General features: G+C 28.2%; 1 protein-coding gene across 1 annotated transcript in view; it reads right to left on the bottom strand.

Moving 5' to 3' along the window:
* The window catches only part of LOC111618195 (N-alpha-acetyltransferase 15, NatA auxiliary subunit-like), a 59,945-nt gene that overhangs the window by 13,041 nt on the left and 30,994 nt on the right, over nt 1-15,910 (bottom strand). The window contains exons 2-5 of the mRNA XM_023359679.1: nt 3,970-4,054; nt 3,765-3,869; nt 2,383-2,471; nt 2,229-2,297 (exon numbers count right to left, since the gene is read on the bottom strand). Of these exons, the coding sequence (XP_023215447.1) occupies nt 2,229-2,297; nt 2,383-2,471; nt 3,765-3,869; nt 3,970-4,054 (348 nt within the window). The remainder of the gene's footprint in view (nt 1-2,228; nt 2,298-2,382; nt 2,472-3,764; nt 3,870-3,969; nt 4,055-15,910) is intronic.

The raw sequence follows: 15,910 nt of genomic DNA, 5'->3' as shown, positions 1-15,910 counted from the left end.
AGAAGTGATGTAAAATAATGAATACCAATTGGTCTTCCCTTGTCTTCGGGCAACAATTCGAAACTTTTCAGAGTGTGGGAGACATCGACATCAACACTCAAGCCAGTATATACCGATCGGATAGTATTCCTTCAAATTTTGAAACTCTCCCTTGTAGAGTCCTCTCCTTGTAGAGAACTCTCCCTGAGTCTGTCAGGTAGGCATTTGTTAAGTTTTGCGTCTGTTTTTCTTTTCGAAAGATGAGAGTATAATAGCAAAGGTATAAGTGGACAGATGTTGCTGTGCAATATGGCTTGAACAGGTCTACATTAGGCTGCAGTTCAATCTTATCTAAAAAAGATACAGTATTATCAAGAAGACTCAAGCAGCTTAAGAAGTAACAAAATTCACATCTGAGAAATAAAGAACATCGAAGAGTTCATAATGGAACCTAAAACTGATCTGATGGCAGAAGAANATATATATATATATATATATATTAATACTATTTAATGATTTTAGTTTCATATGGAAAGGATACAGACATGACTTTTTAAATCATTTCTAAGACCTCTTCTGACATATTCATAAGCTTCTTCTTTTCTTCCTAAACAATTAAGTGTAAGACCTTTCATAGCAAGGGTTTCTGTTTAAAAATTAAAATAAAATTTTAAATTAACATCAATTAAATTATAAAAGCTTATTTGTTAAAATAATTAAAACTTAAATTATTTGTAATTACGTACCTCCATGTTCTGCAAATTTTGGATTGGACAGAATCTGTTTGGCAAATTTAAGACCATTTTTGTATTGTTTCTGCTCGTAACATTTCTAAATGTAAAAAAGAAAAATTATCACATTAAAGAGCAAATATATTAGGTTAAACTACAAATTAAAGTAACATATATTTATTCAAGAAGAGCATTATATGGCTAAATATTGGCGAGATGGCCAAGCAGTTAAGTTACCCCAGCTTATCACTTTAGGGGACACAAAAACGAATGCCGGCAGGCCACTCGTGAAATTTTTCAGGGGGGTGAACCATTCTGAACGGATATGTTAATTCCCACCAACCCTCACTGCAGGCCTGGCCAAATCAACGATGGATATGATTAAAAGGCCCTATTCATGCCCACAAGGAGCAGAAAATATAAATAAATAAATATTGATTAGCTCTTTTGAGCTATCCATTCACTTATCTACAGATCAAATTTCTCAAACAATGGATATTCAAGTTGTTGCCAAGCAACATTACAATACTACAATGATTATACAAATTATCATTAAGACTTAGTGTAATTCTATCCAGTTAAGCAGATGTTGATCAAATAATTTTCTTTCTGTTAACCACTTTCATGATTTAAGTTAACAATTCACACAAAATTTTGTAATATTCTAGGCCAAAACTCCGCTAGCATAAAAACCTTCGCCGTAATTATTTTTAATCGTGTGACCTGTTTGCATTTGTGCTCGGATTGCAGTGGCAGTCTGGCTCCACTGCTTCTTGTCATAGATACAAGGATATTTTTTAACATTTTCAATAAATATTTCCAGGTCTATTCTAGGTCTTTCACAACAGCAATTCTAATTCTGAAACTAATCAAAGATTTCACAAATACCAAAGCAGCAAGAGCAACAGATCAAATGGAGCAAATGTGCTAGTTTTCCACAAACTTTCACCAAATGCCATAATGACGTAGAAGTCTGCTGACTTCTGACTGGTCGATGGTACAGTTTTACAGACATTTTCATATCAAAAGTTGAACACTGCTCAACTTGCTTTATGTTCGTTTTATGCCCAGCTCCAGTGTAAAATATCACAGTTACGTGATTAAAAATAATTAGGTAAGAATTTTACACTCATTTTTATGCTAGTGGAGTCTTACCTTAAGAGTTAATTAGCAACAGTCTTGTACGATAATATATAATGTAACTGTTGTTTTACTTTATTTATCATTTTTTAATGTCTGTTATATATTTTATATTTTGTAATCATTTTATTAGGGATCCTTTTTTTTGTTATTAGGGGGTGGAATACAATTGTCTGACGTTTCCAATAAAAAAATTAAATAAATAAATTCATTACTTGCTATTTACAATTCATACATTTTTCTTGCTATTATTCATATACTTATAAAACTACATAGATAAATGTAAATGTTAACATTTTATTTTAAATAATGTACACTTTTCTGCATAATTACAGAAAGTGAGAACTTGAACAGACTCATATATATATAAGAACTTACCCTGTAACCTTCTAGATCCCTCATCTGAATTTGTAAGAGAGACAAATCTCTTAAAATCTGTATATTATCCTAATAAAATTAAAAAAATTTGAAATGAGATGATATTAATAAGAAAGTATTTTGCTTTATATAAAGAAAAAAATTTTTTTGTCACCTTATCCCATTTAAGCGCATTACGATAACATTTAATAGCCTCATCGTATTTTCTGTCGGACCTTTGAAGAAGACCGTAAACGTGCCAACCTACGAAAGCCGTTAAGGTTAACAAAGCCAGTTTTTGTCATAACAATTTTATTTTTAACCTGGACTGAAATGCCATAAAATGCAATTTAATAAAACAGTTTAATAAATAAACAATAAACAGTTGTAGTAAAGTGATAATAAAAATTTAACAATAGCAGGAAAGGTGACATTCATAAACTCTTAACAATGTGTTAAGAATTACTCAAACAATTTTTGCTAACATGATAATTATCTCCAGATTATTAAATAAAAAATAACTTTGGCCTATCTCAAGCCAACCTCAGCTTATACATGGAATGCCAAATGTCGAAAGAAGAGAAAAATGAAGAATAACAACCAATTGGAGGAAGAAGGCTTGAAAAGAGTTGAACAAACACTTAGAAAACTGTAAGGGTATAAAAAGCAAACCAATGTAAGGGGAAAAAAAGAAAAATATTAAACAAATTAAGAGCTTTTTAAATGTGTACCCGTGTAAATCTCCAATGTGGTGTCCACTGTTTTCTTGTTCATCAGGTAATATGTATTTAAAGGTTTCAATAAAAGTTCTGAGATCCTAAATAGTGGGGGGGATTAATTAAATTAAAGAGGTTTCCTTTCAAAAAAAAAAAATTTCCTACTTTAAAGAGGTCTCCTAACTATGAAGACAAACCAAAATAAGAAAAACATTAAAGTTAACTAAACAGTTTTAAAAACCCTCAAAATATAAGTTTTTTTTTTTTCTATAATAAAACCATCAATTTATTTTTCTGACAGGATCTCATCAAATTAAATATTCTCAGTTGATTCTTGTAACTGATTCTGTCAGCAACTGATAGAGAAACAATCAAAAATATCAAACGACTAGAGGAAATGATTCTCATAGTCAAAAATCCTTCAGTTAAACAACTGAATTTTCTATCCTTTTACATTTTGAACTTATTCGATATTTCGTCAACCAAAGGAGATTAATTTGGTCGAAAATTTTATTAAAATTTTTCACCAAAGATATGAAATTTTGACTACAGAAACAATTCAGTAACGAGTGAAGAGTCCATAAACTTCAAGTAACAATGCAAAATAATCACAGCTTTTGTCAATTTATTTACAAAATATTCAATTTTTACCAATCTAAATAAAAAAATTAAAAAAAATTCATTAAAAATAAATTATTTGCAATGCATTTAAAATAGATATTTTCAAAAGAGTTTCCATTTTTTGTCACAAACATACAAAAATACGAAAATCACACATATATATATATATATATATATATTAATACTATTTAATGATTTTAGTTTCATATGGAAAGGATACAGACATGACTTTTTAAATCATTTCTAAGACCTCTTCTGACATATTCATAAGCTTCTTCTTTTCTTCCTAAACAATTAAGTGTAAGACCTTTCATAGCAAGGGTTTCTGTTTAAAAATTAAAATAAAATTTTAAATTAACATCAATTAAATTATAAAAGCTTATTTGTTAAAATAATTAAAACTTAAATTATTTGTAATTACGTACCTCCATGTTCTGCAAATTTTGGATTGGACAGAATCTGTTTGGCAAATTTAAGACCATTTTTGTATTGTTTCTGCTCGTAACATTTCTAAATGTAAAAAAGAAAAATTATCACATTAAAGAGCAAATATATTAGGTTAAACTACAAATTAAAGTAACATATATTTATTCAAGAAGAGCATTATATGGCTAAATATTGGCGAGATGGCCAAGCAGTTAAGTTACCCCAGCTTATCACTTTAGGGGACACAAAAACGAATGCCGGCAGGCCACTCGTGAAATTTTTCAGGGGGGTGAACCATTCTGAACGGATATGTTAATTCCCACCAACCCTCACTGCAGGCCTGGCCAAATCAACGATGGATATGATTAAAAGGCCCTATTCATGCCCACAAGGAGCAGAAAATATAAATAAATAAATATTGATTAGCTCTTTTGAGCTATCCATTCACTTATCTACAGATCAAATTTCTCAAACAATGGATATTCAAGTTGTTGCCAAGCAACATTACAATACTACAATGATTATACAAATTATCATTAAGACTTAGTGTAATTCTATCCAGTTAAGCAGATGTTGATCAAATAATTTTCTTTCTGTTAACCACTTTCATGATTTAAGTTAACAATTCACACAAAATTTTGTAATATTCTAGGCCAAAACTCCGCTAGCATAAAAACCTTCGCCGTAATTATTTTTAATCGTGTGACCTGTTTGCATTTGTGCTCGGATTGCAGTGGCAGTCTGGCTCCACTGCTTCTTGTCATAGATACAAGGATATTTTTTAACATTTTCAATAAATATTTCCAGGTCTATTCTAGGTCTTTCACAACAGCAATTCTAATTCTGAAACTAATCAAAGATTTCACAAATACCAAAGCAGCAAGAGCAACAGATCAAATGGAGCAAATGTGCTAGTTTTCCACAAACTTTCACCAAATGCCATAATGACGTAGAAGTCTGCTGACTTCTGACTGGTCGATGGTACAGTTTTACAGACATTTTCATATCAAAAGTTGAACACTGCTCAACTTGCTTTATGTTCGTTTTATGCCCAGCTCCAGTGTAAAATATCACAGTTACGTGATTAAAAATAATTAGGTAAGAATTTTACACTCATTTTTATGCTAGTGGAGTCTTACCTTAAGAGTTAATTAGCAACAGTCTTGTACGTTCATCGTTTGGATATCATGAAACTGATCTGATGACTAGTGATAACTCAAAAGCACTTATTGTGTTATTTTATCATTATTTTAAACAAAAAAGTTGACATTTTGCATAATTTTTACTTTTAATATGAAGAAACAAAGTCAAAATGGTTCAATTCTAGATGAATCCTCAAGAAGATTGCAGACATCTAGAACTAAGCCAATTTTAACTTCATTTTCTCACTGAATGTCAGAGATGGTAATAGTATTCAAGTTATGATAAATCAAAATTCAAGTAACACCAATGTACAATTTATTGATGATAATTAACCTTAAATAAATGTAGCTATTAAATGCCAATAATATATTTGAATGTTACAGTAATTCACATGGAGAAATAGTGATCATAAATAAAATTATTTTCAAAATAATAGTGAACTTTTTAATTTTCAACCTATTTCCAAATAGGCTTTTCATTTATTCCATTTTATTAATTATCATCAAGATAAAATTTAATTACTTGAATTGCATATTAAGTATTACACAAGCTAGATTTTTCAATTAATGTTTCTATATTTTCTATATTAATCTATTAATAAATGAAATCTAACCTTTATATTATAGTTTGATAAGAAAAATTTAGTGTTAAATGAAGATAAGAATATTATATAAGTAACAATGCTTGTATTTTTGAATTACTTATGTAAATAATAAGGAGACAACAACTAGCTTCTGCTAAAGAACACATTCTTGTCGTATTGCCAAAGTTAAATAGCAATGAGCCTGAAGAGTATTCTAGTCAGAAACAACACAGAATTCTTAGGAGCTTATTTTTTTTTTAGCCTCCAGAGTCTGATGGCTCTAAGGTGGCCCCAAATTCAGAATGAAAAGATATAAGGATGGCAACAAGAAGCTAAATCAGGAAAAAAGTAACCCCATAGAGAGTGGCAATTAATAATGCTACAGAAGGAGGAGGAACAGGACAGTTTTGTAAATGATTCTTCACTTTATTATACAAATAAAAATTAAGACTCGCAATATAAACATATGTATAATTTTTAAATGCTCGTAATTATATGTGAATAAGTCGCTATAGTTACACATTTAAAAATAAAACAAAAAAGTTACACATTTTATTATTTCAAAAAAAAATTTTAGTTTTTAATCAAGTTTAACTACTGATAACTATAATCAAACAAGAAAATTATTGTTAGATTTAATTCTGTGAATTAATATAAGTGATAATTTATCATAAAAATACAATAAATAAAAGGATAAATTGATGTTTTTCAGTTTAATTTGGGGATAAAATACTTTTGACAATAAAAACATTCAATGGCATTTCTAATTTATTACTTAAAGCACAAATTATATTAAGACATTTCTTCTTATAGCAAGAAGAACATTAGTTAAATGCACTGTACAAATTTAAAAGTCAATTACATTTAACTATAAAATATAATTTCTGAATTTTCTACCCTGAAGACACTACAAGAGCTTTTTCTCTTTTCATTTCCATCAAGGATTTAGCCAGTAACATAATGGGAAAACTAAACCATAGCTGGACATATTCCAACTCACAAAGATTTTGAAAATTCAAGTTAATAGCGGACAGTATCTGAATAAAAGGTAAATATTTTACATAGACTTTAAGTCCTTTAAAAATATTTACTTTTATTCAATTTATATTTCCAAAATAATAATCTCTTATTGGTTTATAAGTGCAAGTGTCTTAGGGAGCAAGAAAGTACATGTCATCCAGTAATCTCTATTTCTGATTTTTTTAGTGTTTCAAACTTTTAAAAGTATTTTTCCTCATATTTTTAAGGGAATTTTTATGTTTACAGAACAGTCAAGCAACCTACAATAAAATATTATGCCAGAAAATTTGATAAATTATAATAATCTTAGTAAAATTATTACCAATTAAAGACTAAATACTAAAAACATTTTGAAGTTTTCTTACAAATGCCCATTTGCAACAATAAAAATATGATTAACATTAGCATAGTGTGAGTGGACATTTGTAAGAAACCATCAAAACTTTTTTTTTAGATTTTGNATTTATTCATAAAATGTAATTTTAGATATGTTAAGATGAATGTTTTTTACTTTAAATTTCATTCCTAAAGCTCTGGGAATCTAACAGCCACATCACTCTCACAAATGCCTTATATCTATTATTGATAGAACTTAATGTTTTACATTGTTTTTTGTTTTTTAACTCCATTAAAACAAATATTTTTTCCCCCATTTTGTGGAGTATTTTATAAATTGTAATTAGAATGTTACTTCATACAAATATTTTATTCCGAACAGTATGACTTTTCTGTGCTATGCCAAAGCGATTTGCAGTAAAACAAATTATTGTACATGTGTTTATTCTCTAAATTAGTAGCAAACATAAGAATGACAAGAATGATAAATTATGAATACTGTTATAAAATCAGACATTAATTAATTTCTTCTAAGTATTTAAATAAAGATTATTTTGGCAAAAAATAAAAATTTAGTACCAGATAATCAATTTTGTTTAAATTTATCATTATTATAAGTACTCATTTTTAATGAAAAATTTAAAAAAATGTAAGTAGTAATCTGCTTATTTTCAAAGCTATTTTAGTTACAGTTATGCTTTTACATTTGACTACATGAATTGTTACATATAAAATGTATTTGGAAAAATTTTAAAGTTTAGAATTCATAAAGTTTTTGATATGAATCATTAATTATTTCTTGGCAAATGATTAAATTTTTAACTAGGTCTTAAAATTTATTTATATTCATATTAAAAATATGAAATGGAATATACAGTATATTGTAAAGTAAAAACACAAATGATGTGACGTTTTAACATTCATTATAAAGTAAAGAATTTGATTGAAAAAATATTATAAGTACTTAAAAAAACTGTTCTTACATATTGAGTATTGCATTTGTTACCAGATTTATGCCTTCTTATTTCATATAATGCACCCAAACTTTCTTTTTCAATATTTGCAAATTCTATGAAGTTTCTGAAGCATTGATAGTGCAAAAGATGATATAGTCTTGAAAACTCCATGTTGGTTGATCATATTTTTGACAACCTTCACATTTGAAAGATAGTACAATCTTTTCTGAATTTCTAGTTATCGACTTTTCTCCCAAAAGGATCTTGCAAATAGCATAGCATTTTTCATAACTTTAAGCATCCAAAAGAAAAGAGATGGAAACAGTACATGAAATATTGAAGGATATATTTGTAATTCATTTCTCAAGTTAGTTTTTGATATTCACTTTTACTTATTTTCTTTGTTTTCATTTCAAATAACAACCGCACCTGTTGTTTTGCCTTCTCCAATATAACATTTTTTTAATAATTTACATTTATGTCTTTTGTAGAATAGAAGAAATACTCCAAAAAAAAAAAAATTAACAATGTCTTCATAATTTATCCTTTTTAATAACCTCAAAAACATAGCAAAGTTACAGGGCACTTTTATTTTGAGACTTTTCTCTGCCTCAATTTGTAAAACTTGTTAAAAATTCATAATCAATATCAATGCCTTTATCTTGTTTTATTTTCTATTTGATGATTCTATTAAGTTATCAAATAGATATCATCTTCATAAAAACCAATATTTAATTCCTACATTAATAACCTCTGNCATTTTATTATTTCAAAAAAAAATTTTAGTTTTTAATCAAGTTTAACTACTGATAACTATAATCAAACAAGAAAATTATTGTTAGATTTAATTCTGTGAATTAATATAAGTGATAATTTATCATAAAAATACAATAAATAAAAGGATAAATTGATGTTTTTCAGTTTAATTTGGGGATAAAATACTTTTGACAATAAAAACATTCAATGGCATTTCTAATTTATTACTTAAAGCACAAATTATATTAAGACATTTCTTCTTATAGCAAGAAGAACATTAGTTAAATGCACTGTACAAATTTAAAAGTCAATTACATTTAACTATAAAATATAATTTCTGAATTTTCTACCCTGAAGACACTACAAGAGCTTTTTCTCTTTTCATTTCCATCAAGGATTTAGCCAGTAACATAATGGGAAAACTAAACCATAGCTGGACATATTCCAACTCACAAAGATTTTGAAAATTCAAGTTAATAGCGGACAGTATCTGAATAAAAGGTAAATATTTTACATAGACTTTAAGTCCTTTAAAAATATTTACTTTTATTCAATTTATATTTCCAAAATAATAATCTCTTATTGGTTTATAAGTGCAAGTGTCTTAGGGAGCAAGAAAGTACATGTCATCCAGTAATCTCTATTTCTGATTTTTTTAGTGTTTCAAACTTTTAAAAGTATTTTTCCTCATATTTTTAAGGGAATTTTTATGTTTACAGAACAGTCAAGCAACCTACAATAAAATATTATGCCAGAAAATTTGATAAATTATAATAATCTTAGTAAAATTATTACCAATTAAAGACTAAATACTAAAAACATTTTGAAGTTTTCTTACAAATGCCCATTTGCAGCAATAAAAATATGATTAACATTAGCATAGTGTGAGTGGACATTTGTAAGAAACCATCAAAACTTTTTTTTTAGATTTTGTTTTCAATTTGTAATAAAGGCTGTCCAAAAAGTTATTGTGCAACAAGAAATTTGTAACGACATTAAAGTTATATGTACAATATTGCATTGAGACCTATAAGATGTCCTTTTGGTATCGCTTGGCCAGTAATAAGTATGGTGGTACGGAAACAACTTACGGGCTTCTAAAGTTATACGTGTAGTATTGCGTACAAAGCCTGCGTAATTATTTTTAATCGTGTGACCTGTTTGCATTTGTGCTCGGATTGCAGTGGCAGTCTGGCTCCACTGCTTCTTGTCATAGATACAAGGATATTTTTTAACATTTTCAATAAATATTTCCAGGTCTATTCTAGGTCTTTCACAACAGCAATTCTAATTCTGAAACTAATCAAAGATTTCACAAATACCAAAGCAGCAAGAGCAACAGATCGAATGGAGCAAATGTGCTAGTTTTCCACAAATTTTCACCAGATGCCATAATGACATAGAAGTCTGCTGACTTCTGACTGGTCAATGGTAGTTTTACAGACATTTTCATGTCAAAAGTTGANTAAGCAAATCACATAGATTTGCTTAAAAATAAATATGTGTTCTTGAAACTTATTCACCACTTTCAAGCATTTATGGACTCAGATTGTAAACTTGAGATATATAGAAACAAATGTAATATAAAAATTAAAATACAATCTGAAGGGACACCATCCACTGGGTGATGACGAGTGGGTGATAGACAAATAGGTGACCGTTAACTGGACTACCACTAACTGGGTGCAAGATATCTGGGTGAAAAAATACAAATATTTTGTTTTCTTTATAAAAATCACCATTCTTTTCTATTGATCTACTACTCGGAAATGAGTTAAAAGAATGACTTTGTAATTAACAAACATAGATATACATATTACATACCTTATTTATTTACGAATTTTTATGAGTAAATAGAAAAGGATAGTTGATATCTACCCCAAAAATTAACAAATATACATAAAAACAAAGACAATTACATAAAATTAAAAATGCATTCCATTATACACTAAATACAATATAAATTAAAAGAAAATGTATAAAATTTCTTTGAAAAAATTTGTTTCTGAAGAACCACTTTTCTTTGATGTGCTTTATTAAACATTCTGACATAAAATAATTAACAATGCTACAGTACATTATTCAAAAATATTTCCTTTTCTGGAGTTGGAAATAACTTGTAACTCATAGTTCATAACTTATAGCTCATACCTTGTTTGTCTTAACAATATTTATATGTATTTTACCAATATTTATAAATAAATAAATAATAATCATAAAATCATGTCCTTTCTAAGCATGCAAAAATTTTTAAGTTTTCGTTGCCTGTTGTTGTTTACCTAATTCAAAGAATTGTTAATGACCCAAATACATCATAGATAATACATCCGAAATAGTTCATGTAATATTAGACTCTATTTCTTAGAAACCATAATCAAAATATGCTAACAATTTAAGGAGAATTGTGTGCTTAATCAGAATTTGTTTTCTGAGATATTATACATTCATTCAACAGGTCTATGACATAAAATAATTATTTCATTAAAAAGCATTCAGATTTTAAAATGCTTTGAAAAATTTCAGTTATTGAATAACAAGTAAAATATTATAAAAAAAAGAAAATATTTTTTAGATTATNTGTAGTATTGCGTACAAAGCCTGTAATTTATAAGCAATACCATACTTATAACTGGTATCAAAAGGGCAACTTATACATATGATATTACTGCGAAACATTTAATGTCATTACAAATTTCTCACTGCACAGTAACTTTTCAGAAACCCTGTATTTTTACTAATGTTTTGCCCTGGATTCTTTTAATTTTTCATTGAAACTTTTCTTATAGTAATCTTTGACATATTAAATTATATAAGACACTCTGAAGAGATAGTTTAACAAATGCCTAACTATACTCTGTTTCTCAACAGATTTATAAAGATTCAAGTCGCACAATTCAAATTTAAATGCTTTAATTATTCTCTACTAAACATAAATACATAAAAATCCAGCTTAAACTTATCTTTTCTGATAATTTGACATTTATGAATCACATTCAGATAAGATAGATTAAAATGCTAAATAGATTTTTTGCTGTATTCTATAAATACATCCTATTTAGATTAAAGCAATAACTTGTAATAGAAAACAAGCAACTTGGGCAACAAAACTCGAGAAATAGTTAGATGACTGCTTGATAATTTCTAATGAACTGTACATAAAATTTGTTGGTTTTAGAATAGTAGCTTTAAAAACAATATAAAATTATATTTTATTAAAGAATACATTAAATGTTACTTTATTCTGGAGAATTAGCTTTCAGATTTTTTTATATTTAAAGGTCAATATCATTTATTTTCCTGTTAAATGTGCATGTACATTAATTATCATCATGACTAGCATTATTTCTTACACACTGTCTTTTAATACAGAAATTTTTATTGCTGCAAAGTTTGCAATTAAAAATATACAACTGCAATTAAAGTTTAGACCAGAAAGAATGGAAAATTCTTGCTATTTGACTAAATTAAACAACAGTAAATTTTGAAGAAAGAAAAAAAAATTCAAAATACAGGAAAGTATACAATACAACTACATGATTCTAAATACTGATAACATAACTTAAGTTATACAAGATAGCGCACACAATTTAATAGACAGCTATATAAATATATATCTTAAGAACATAATTTAAGCTAAGATCTAAAATTCTAATGCAGTATTTAATATTAAAATGAGCAATATTCTTGAATACACTGTTCTGAATTATTCTTCAGAGCTATTGACTCCATTTCTTTACAAAAATAAGAAACAAACCATAGCTTCAAGTTCAAGGAGTCACACATTTATTTGCAATTAGATGTTTTTCAAGGTAATTCGTGCCTTTTCATGGATTGAAAAACCTTTGTTAACAACATTATAGTACAAGATGAACTATATGTCCTATACTCCATGTTCCAAATTATAATGTAACCTAGCATATTTATAATATTAGGAAACCTAAAAGATACAAACTGACGAGGGGTGTGACACCCAAACTGCATTTTTGTAACACTTATTCCAATAAAATCTAATTTTATACCTGCTGCCTCCAACACTTCATGTATGATAAGTCCATAAAAAAGTGACACTATGCTTCAAACCTTTCAATACTATTAAACAGAATTTAACGATATTAAACGAAACAAGAAGCTAGATTATCAACATTTAATTTAGTCTTTTATATTATATATAAATTAGACATTATACAATACAGTGATACCGCTGTTTTCGTCGATAATCCACCTGAAAACAATCGAAGAAATCCGAAACCAACGAAAACCAAGGCAATTATTTCCATATGAATCAATGTAAATCCAATTAATTCATTCTCAACACTCCAAAATACATATCAAAAACACATTTTATAGAGAATAAATATAATGTTTAATAGTAAAAACAATAAGAAATTAATATAAAAGTAGCCAATTTCAGCAACCTTAATGTCACTCTCATATTTTTCAATGATTTCCTTCTTCAATGCGATCATGTTCCTGGCCTTCTTCTTCGAAGGGTTGCTGGCTCTAGAAACTTTCTTTAGTCCTATGATGGAGCAAAGAGGAAAGGACAGAAATGTAATTGTTTGGCTATAGGCATGGGATAATAATGCTAACACAATGAAAAACAATGCCACACTGAGCAGGAAAACACATGGTTCGCCCTTTGTTTTTGCAAAATTAGCAGAGATCACATGGGATGGGCACGCCAACAAAATCTAAGACAAATTTTTCGCAGAAAAAAAATCTATGAAAACCGAAACCGATGATAACTGAAGTCAACAAAACTGAGGTATTACTGTACTGAATTCTACCAATACAGTCTGATACCGATAATTTTCCAACTAATCTGATACTTGCTTCTATCCATACTCTACAGATGTTGGTAATAAATGAAAGCCTAAAATCTCATTGATTTAGAGATTATTCACTTTATTAATTAACTACTTAAATTCAAATATAATGAAAAAAATTTACACATCAATTTAAGGTGCCTTTCAAATCAAGGCACTAGAGAATTGTAGTTGTCTAGTTTGTCTATTTGTAGGAAAAATTCTAACACAGCTTGAACAAATTTATAAAAAAGTACAGAAAAAATTGCCAGATTTAAAATAACTATTGCCAAATCATCAACAAGCTTGAATTATCATCCAAGTGGCAACATTGCTCTTACACTGCCCATCTGTCACTATGATGCACTTCCGCCAACTCAGCCCCCTCCAAAAGCAACAAAAACTATCACCAGGCCATCAGTGGCAAATCACGTGCAGAGAGGACAGTGTGTCTACCATGAGTTAGTTTTACAGCACAATATGACCATTGCTGTATTTAACACGTTCATGGCATCAGTAGATAAATGTTTAGGCAGCTGCTGGGCGTTACGAATCATGGGTGACTCATAGTCTATTTTAATACATGATGGCACGAGTCACCCATACCTCGTACTATAAAATTAATATATTTTATTGCACCTAATAAAATAATATCGATATATTAAGTATGATGATTTCCAAACTGATTCCCAAAAATGCCTTGGGTATCCCAGTTTAAGTGGTCCAAGGACCAAGAACTATATTTAAAAACAGGCAAAATAAAATAATTATGTTTATGATAAACTTTAATTTCACCATTCGTGTTTCCATATTAAAAAGCTCATTTTTTTAGCTTTGTAAGTGAAATTATAAGCAATATTTTTTACATCATATTTCAAAATTATCTGCTACACTCGAAAAGCAAATTATTGTTCATTTTAAATATCAAATGATGACACAGAATACAGAACTAGCTTATAACAATATTTTAAATATAATTAAACATTACATTAATTTATTGCTAAACATTTAAAAATAAAAAACAGTGACTTTTTCATGCCTCATAAAATATTTTAAATAACAAAAAAACCAAGATAATCAAAGAACTGTTTCATGTTTATTATAATTAATTGCTAAATTTAAATCACTTTTTTTACGCAAGCTAATTTTATTACAAACAAAAATACAGATCAATTTCACTGCACTGTGCTCAAATAATAACTTCCATAACAAATGAAATTTAAAATCACATGACGTCAATGGTTTACTTCAATCTACAACTATCAATACTTCAAAAGTACTTCAAAGATAAAATTTCCTTAAATTATTAATGATATAAATTATAAAATACAAAAGGAAATATAAGTAGTTATTTATCATATACTAGCTATTTAAATGACTTCTCACTGAAATATATTCTAACCTTTCAAACTCAATATTATAAGAAAATTATATTTATTGTGTTGCAATTTGAAAAAATCATAGACCTATAAATTCCCACTGTCGTCCATCCATCCGTCCTTCCTTAATCTCGAGAACAGAGTTAGATACATGAAAGTAGAGTAAAGAGTAAGAGTAAGAGATGAAAAACAAGACCACATATAGAAAGCTTAGTGGCAGGAGGCCCTGATTAACTATATATGAACTTCCGATACAAACTGGAAATCACATTATTTCAATTATAAACCTTTCCCCCGAAAGGTGTTAGATAGATGACTGGCACGACTCCATTGCTAATAGAAAAGTATGATATACAGGGGCAAGACAGTACTAATTTGAGATGGAGAGCATATATTTTACATTAAATAAATTAAAAATTATTATTACACTGTTAAAAAATCATTAAACATTCTAATACATATCTAAATATTTTATATTTTGATGAAAACAACTGTAGCTTTGTTGTTCGTCATCAAAATATAACGAAATAAATAATCACGACTTGGTTAGTATAATGTATTTTAATAAGGCTTTGAAAAATTGTATAATGAATTACTCTATAATGAAAAATTTTCTGGATAAAAGATTAAATAAAAGTTTATAACAAAAAAAAATTGCTTAATAGAGAAAGAACCCCACTTCTTCTTCTTCGTTAATATGGAGATTTTAGCTCTTTCTAGGCTCTTTCTCCGAATTCCCCACTCTCAGAAAGAACCCCACTGCAGTTCTATGTGCAATATCAATGTTTTAGTACTGTTCAGTGGCTAGAGAACCATGAGAGTAGATTGGCTATGGCCCACCCACTTTTATGTTGCTAAAAAAATCAAAGCTTAAAATCTAATTAGAAATGCAACAGTACACACACACACACAAAAACAAGCAAACAGTAAGGAATACTGAAGAAACTTTTAGTGAGAGCTAT

The sequence above is a fragment of the Centruroides sculpturatus genome, unplaced genomic scaffold (genome assembly GCF_000671375.1).
Source record: "Centruroides sculpturatus isolate CEXI.00-Female unplaced genomic scaffold, Cexi_2.0 scaffold257, whole genome shotgun sequence".
Taxonomy (NCBI): domain Eukaryota; kingdom Metazoa; phylum Arthropoda; class Arachnida; order Scorpiones; family Buthidae; genus Centruroides; species Centruroides sculpturatus.
The sequence above is the reverse complement of the archived record's forward strand: the minus strand, read 5'-3'. Positions and strand labels throughout refer to the sequence as shown.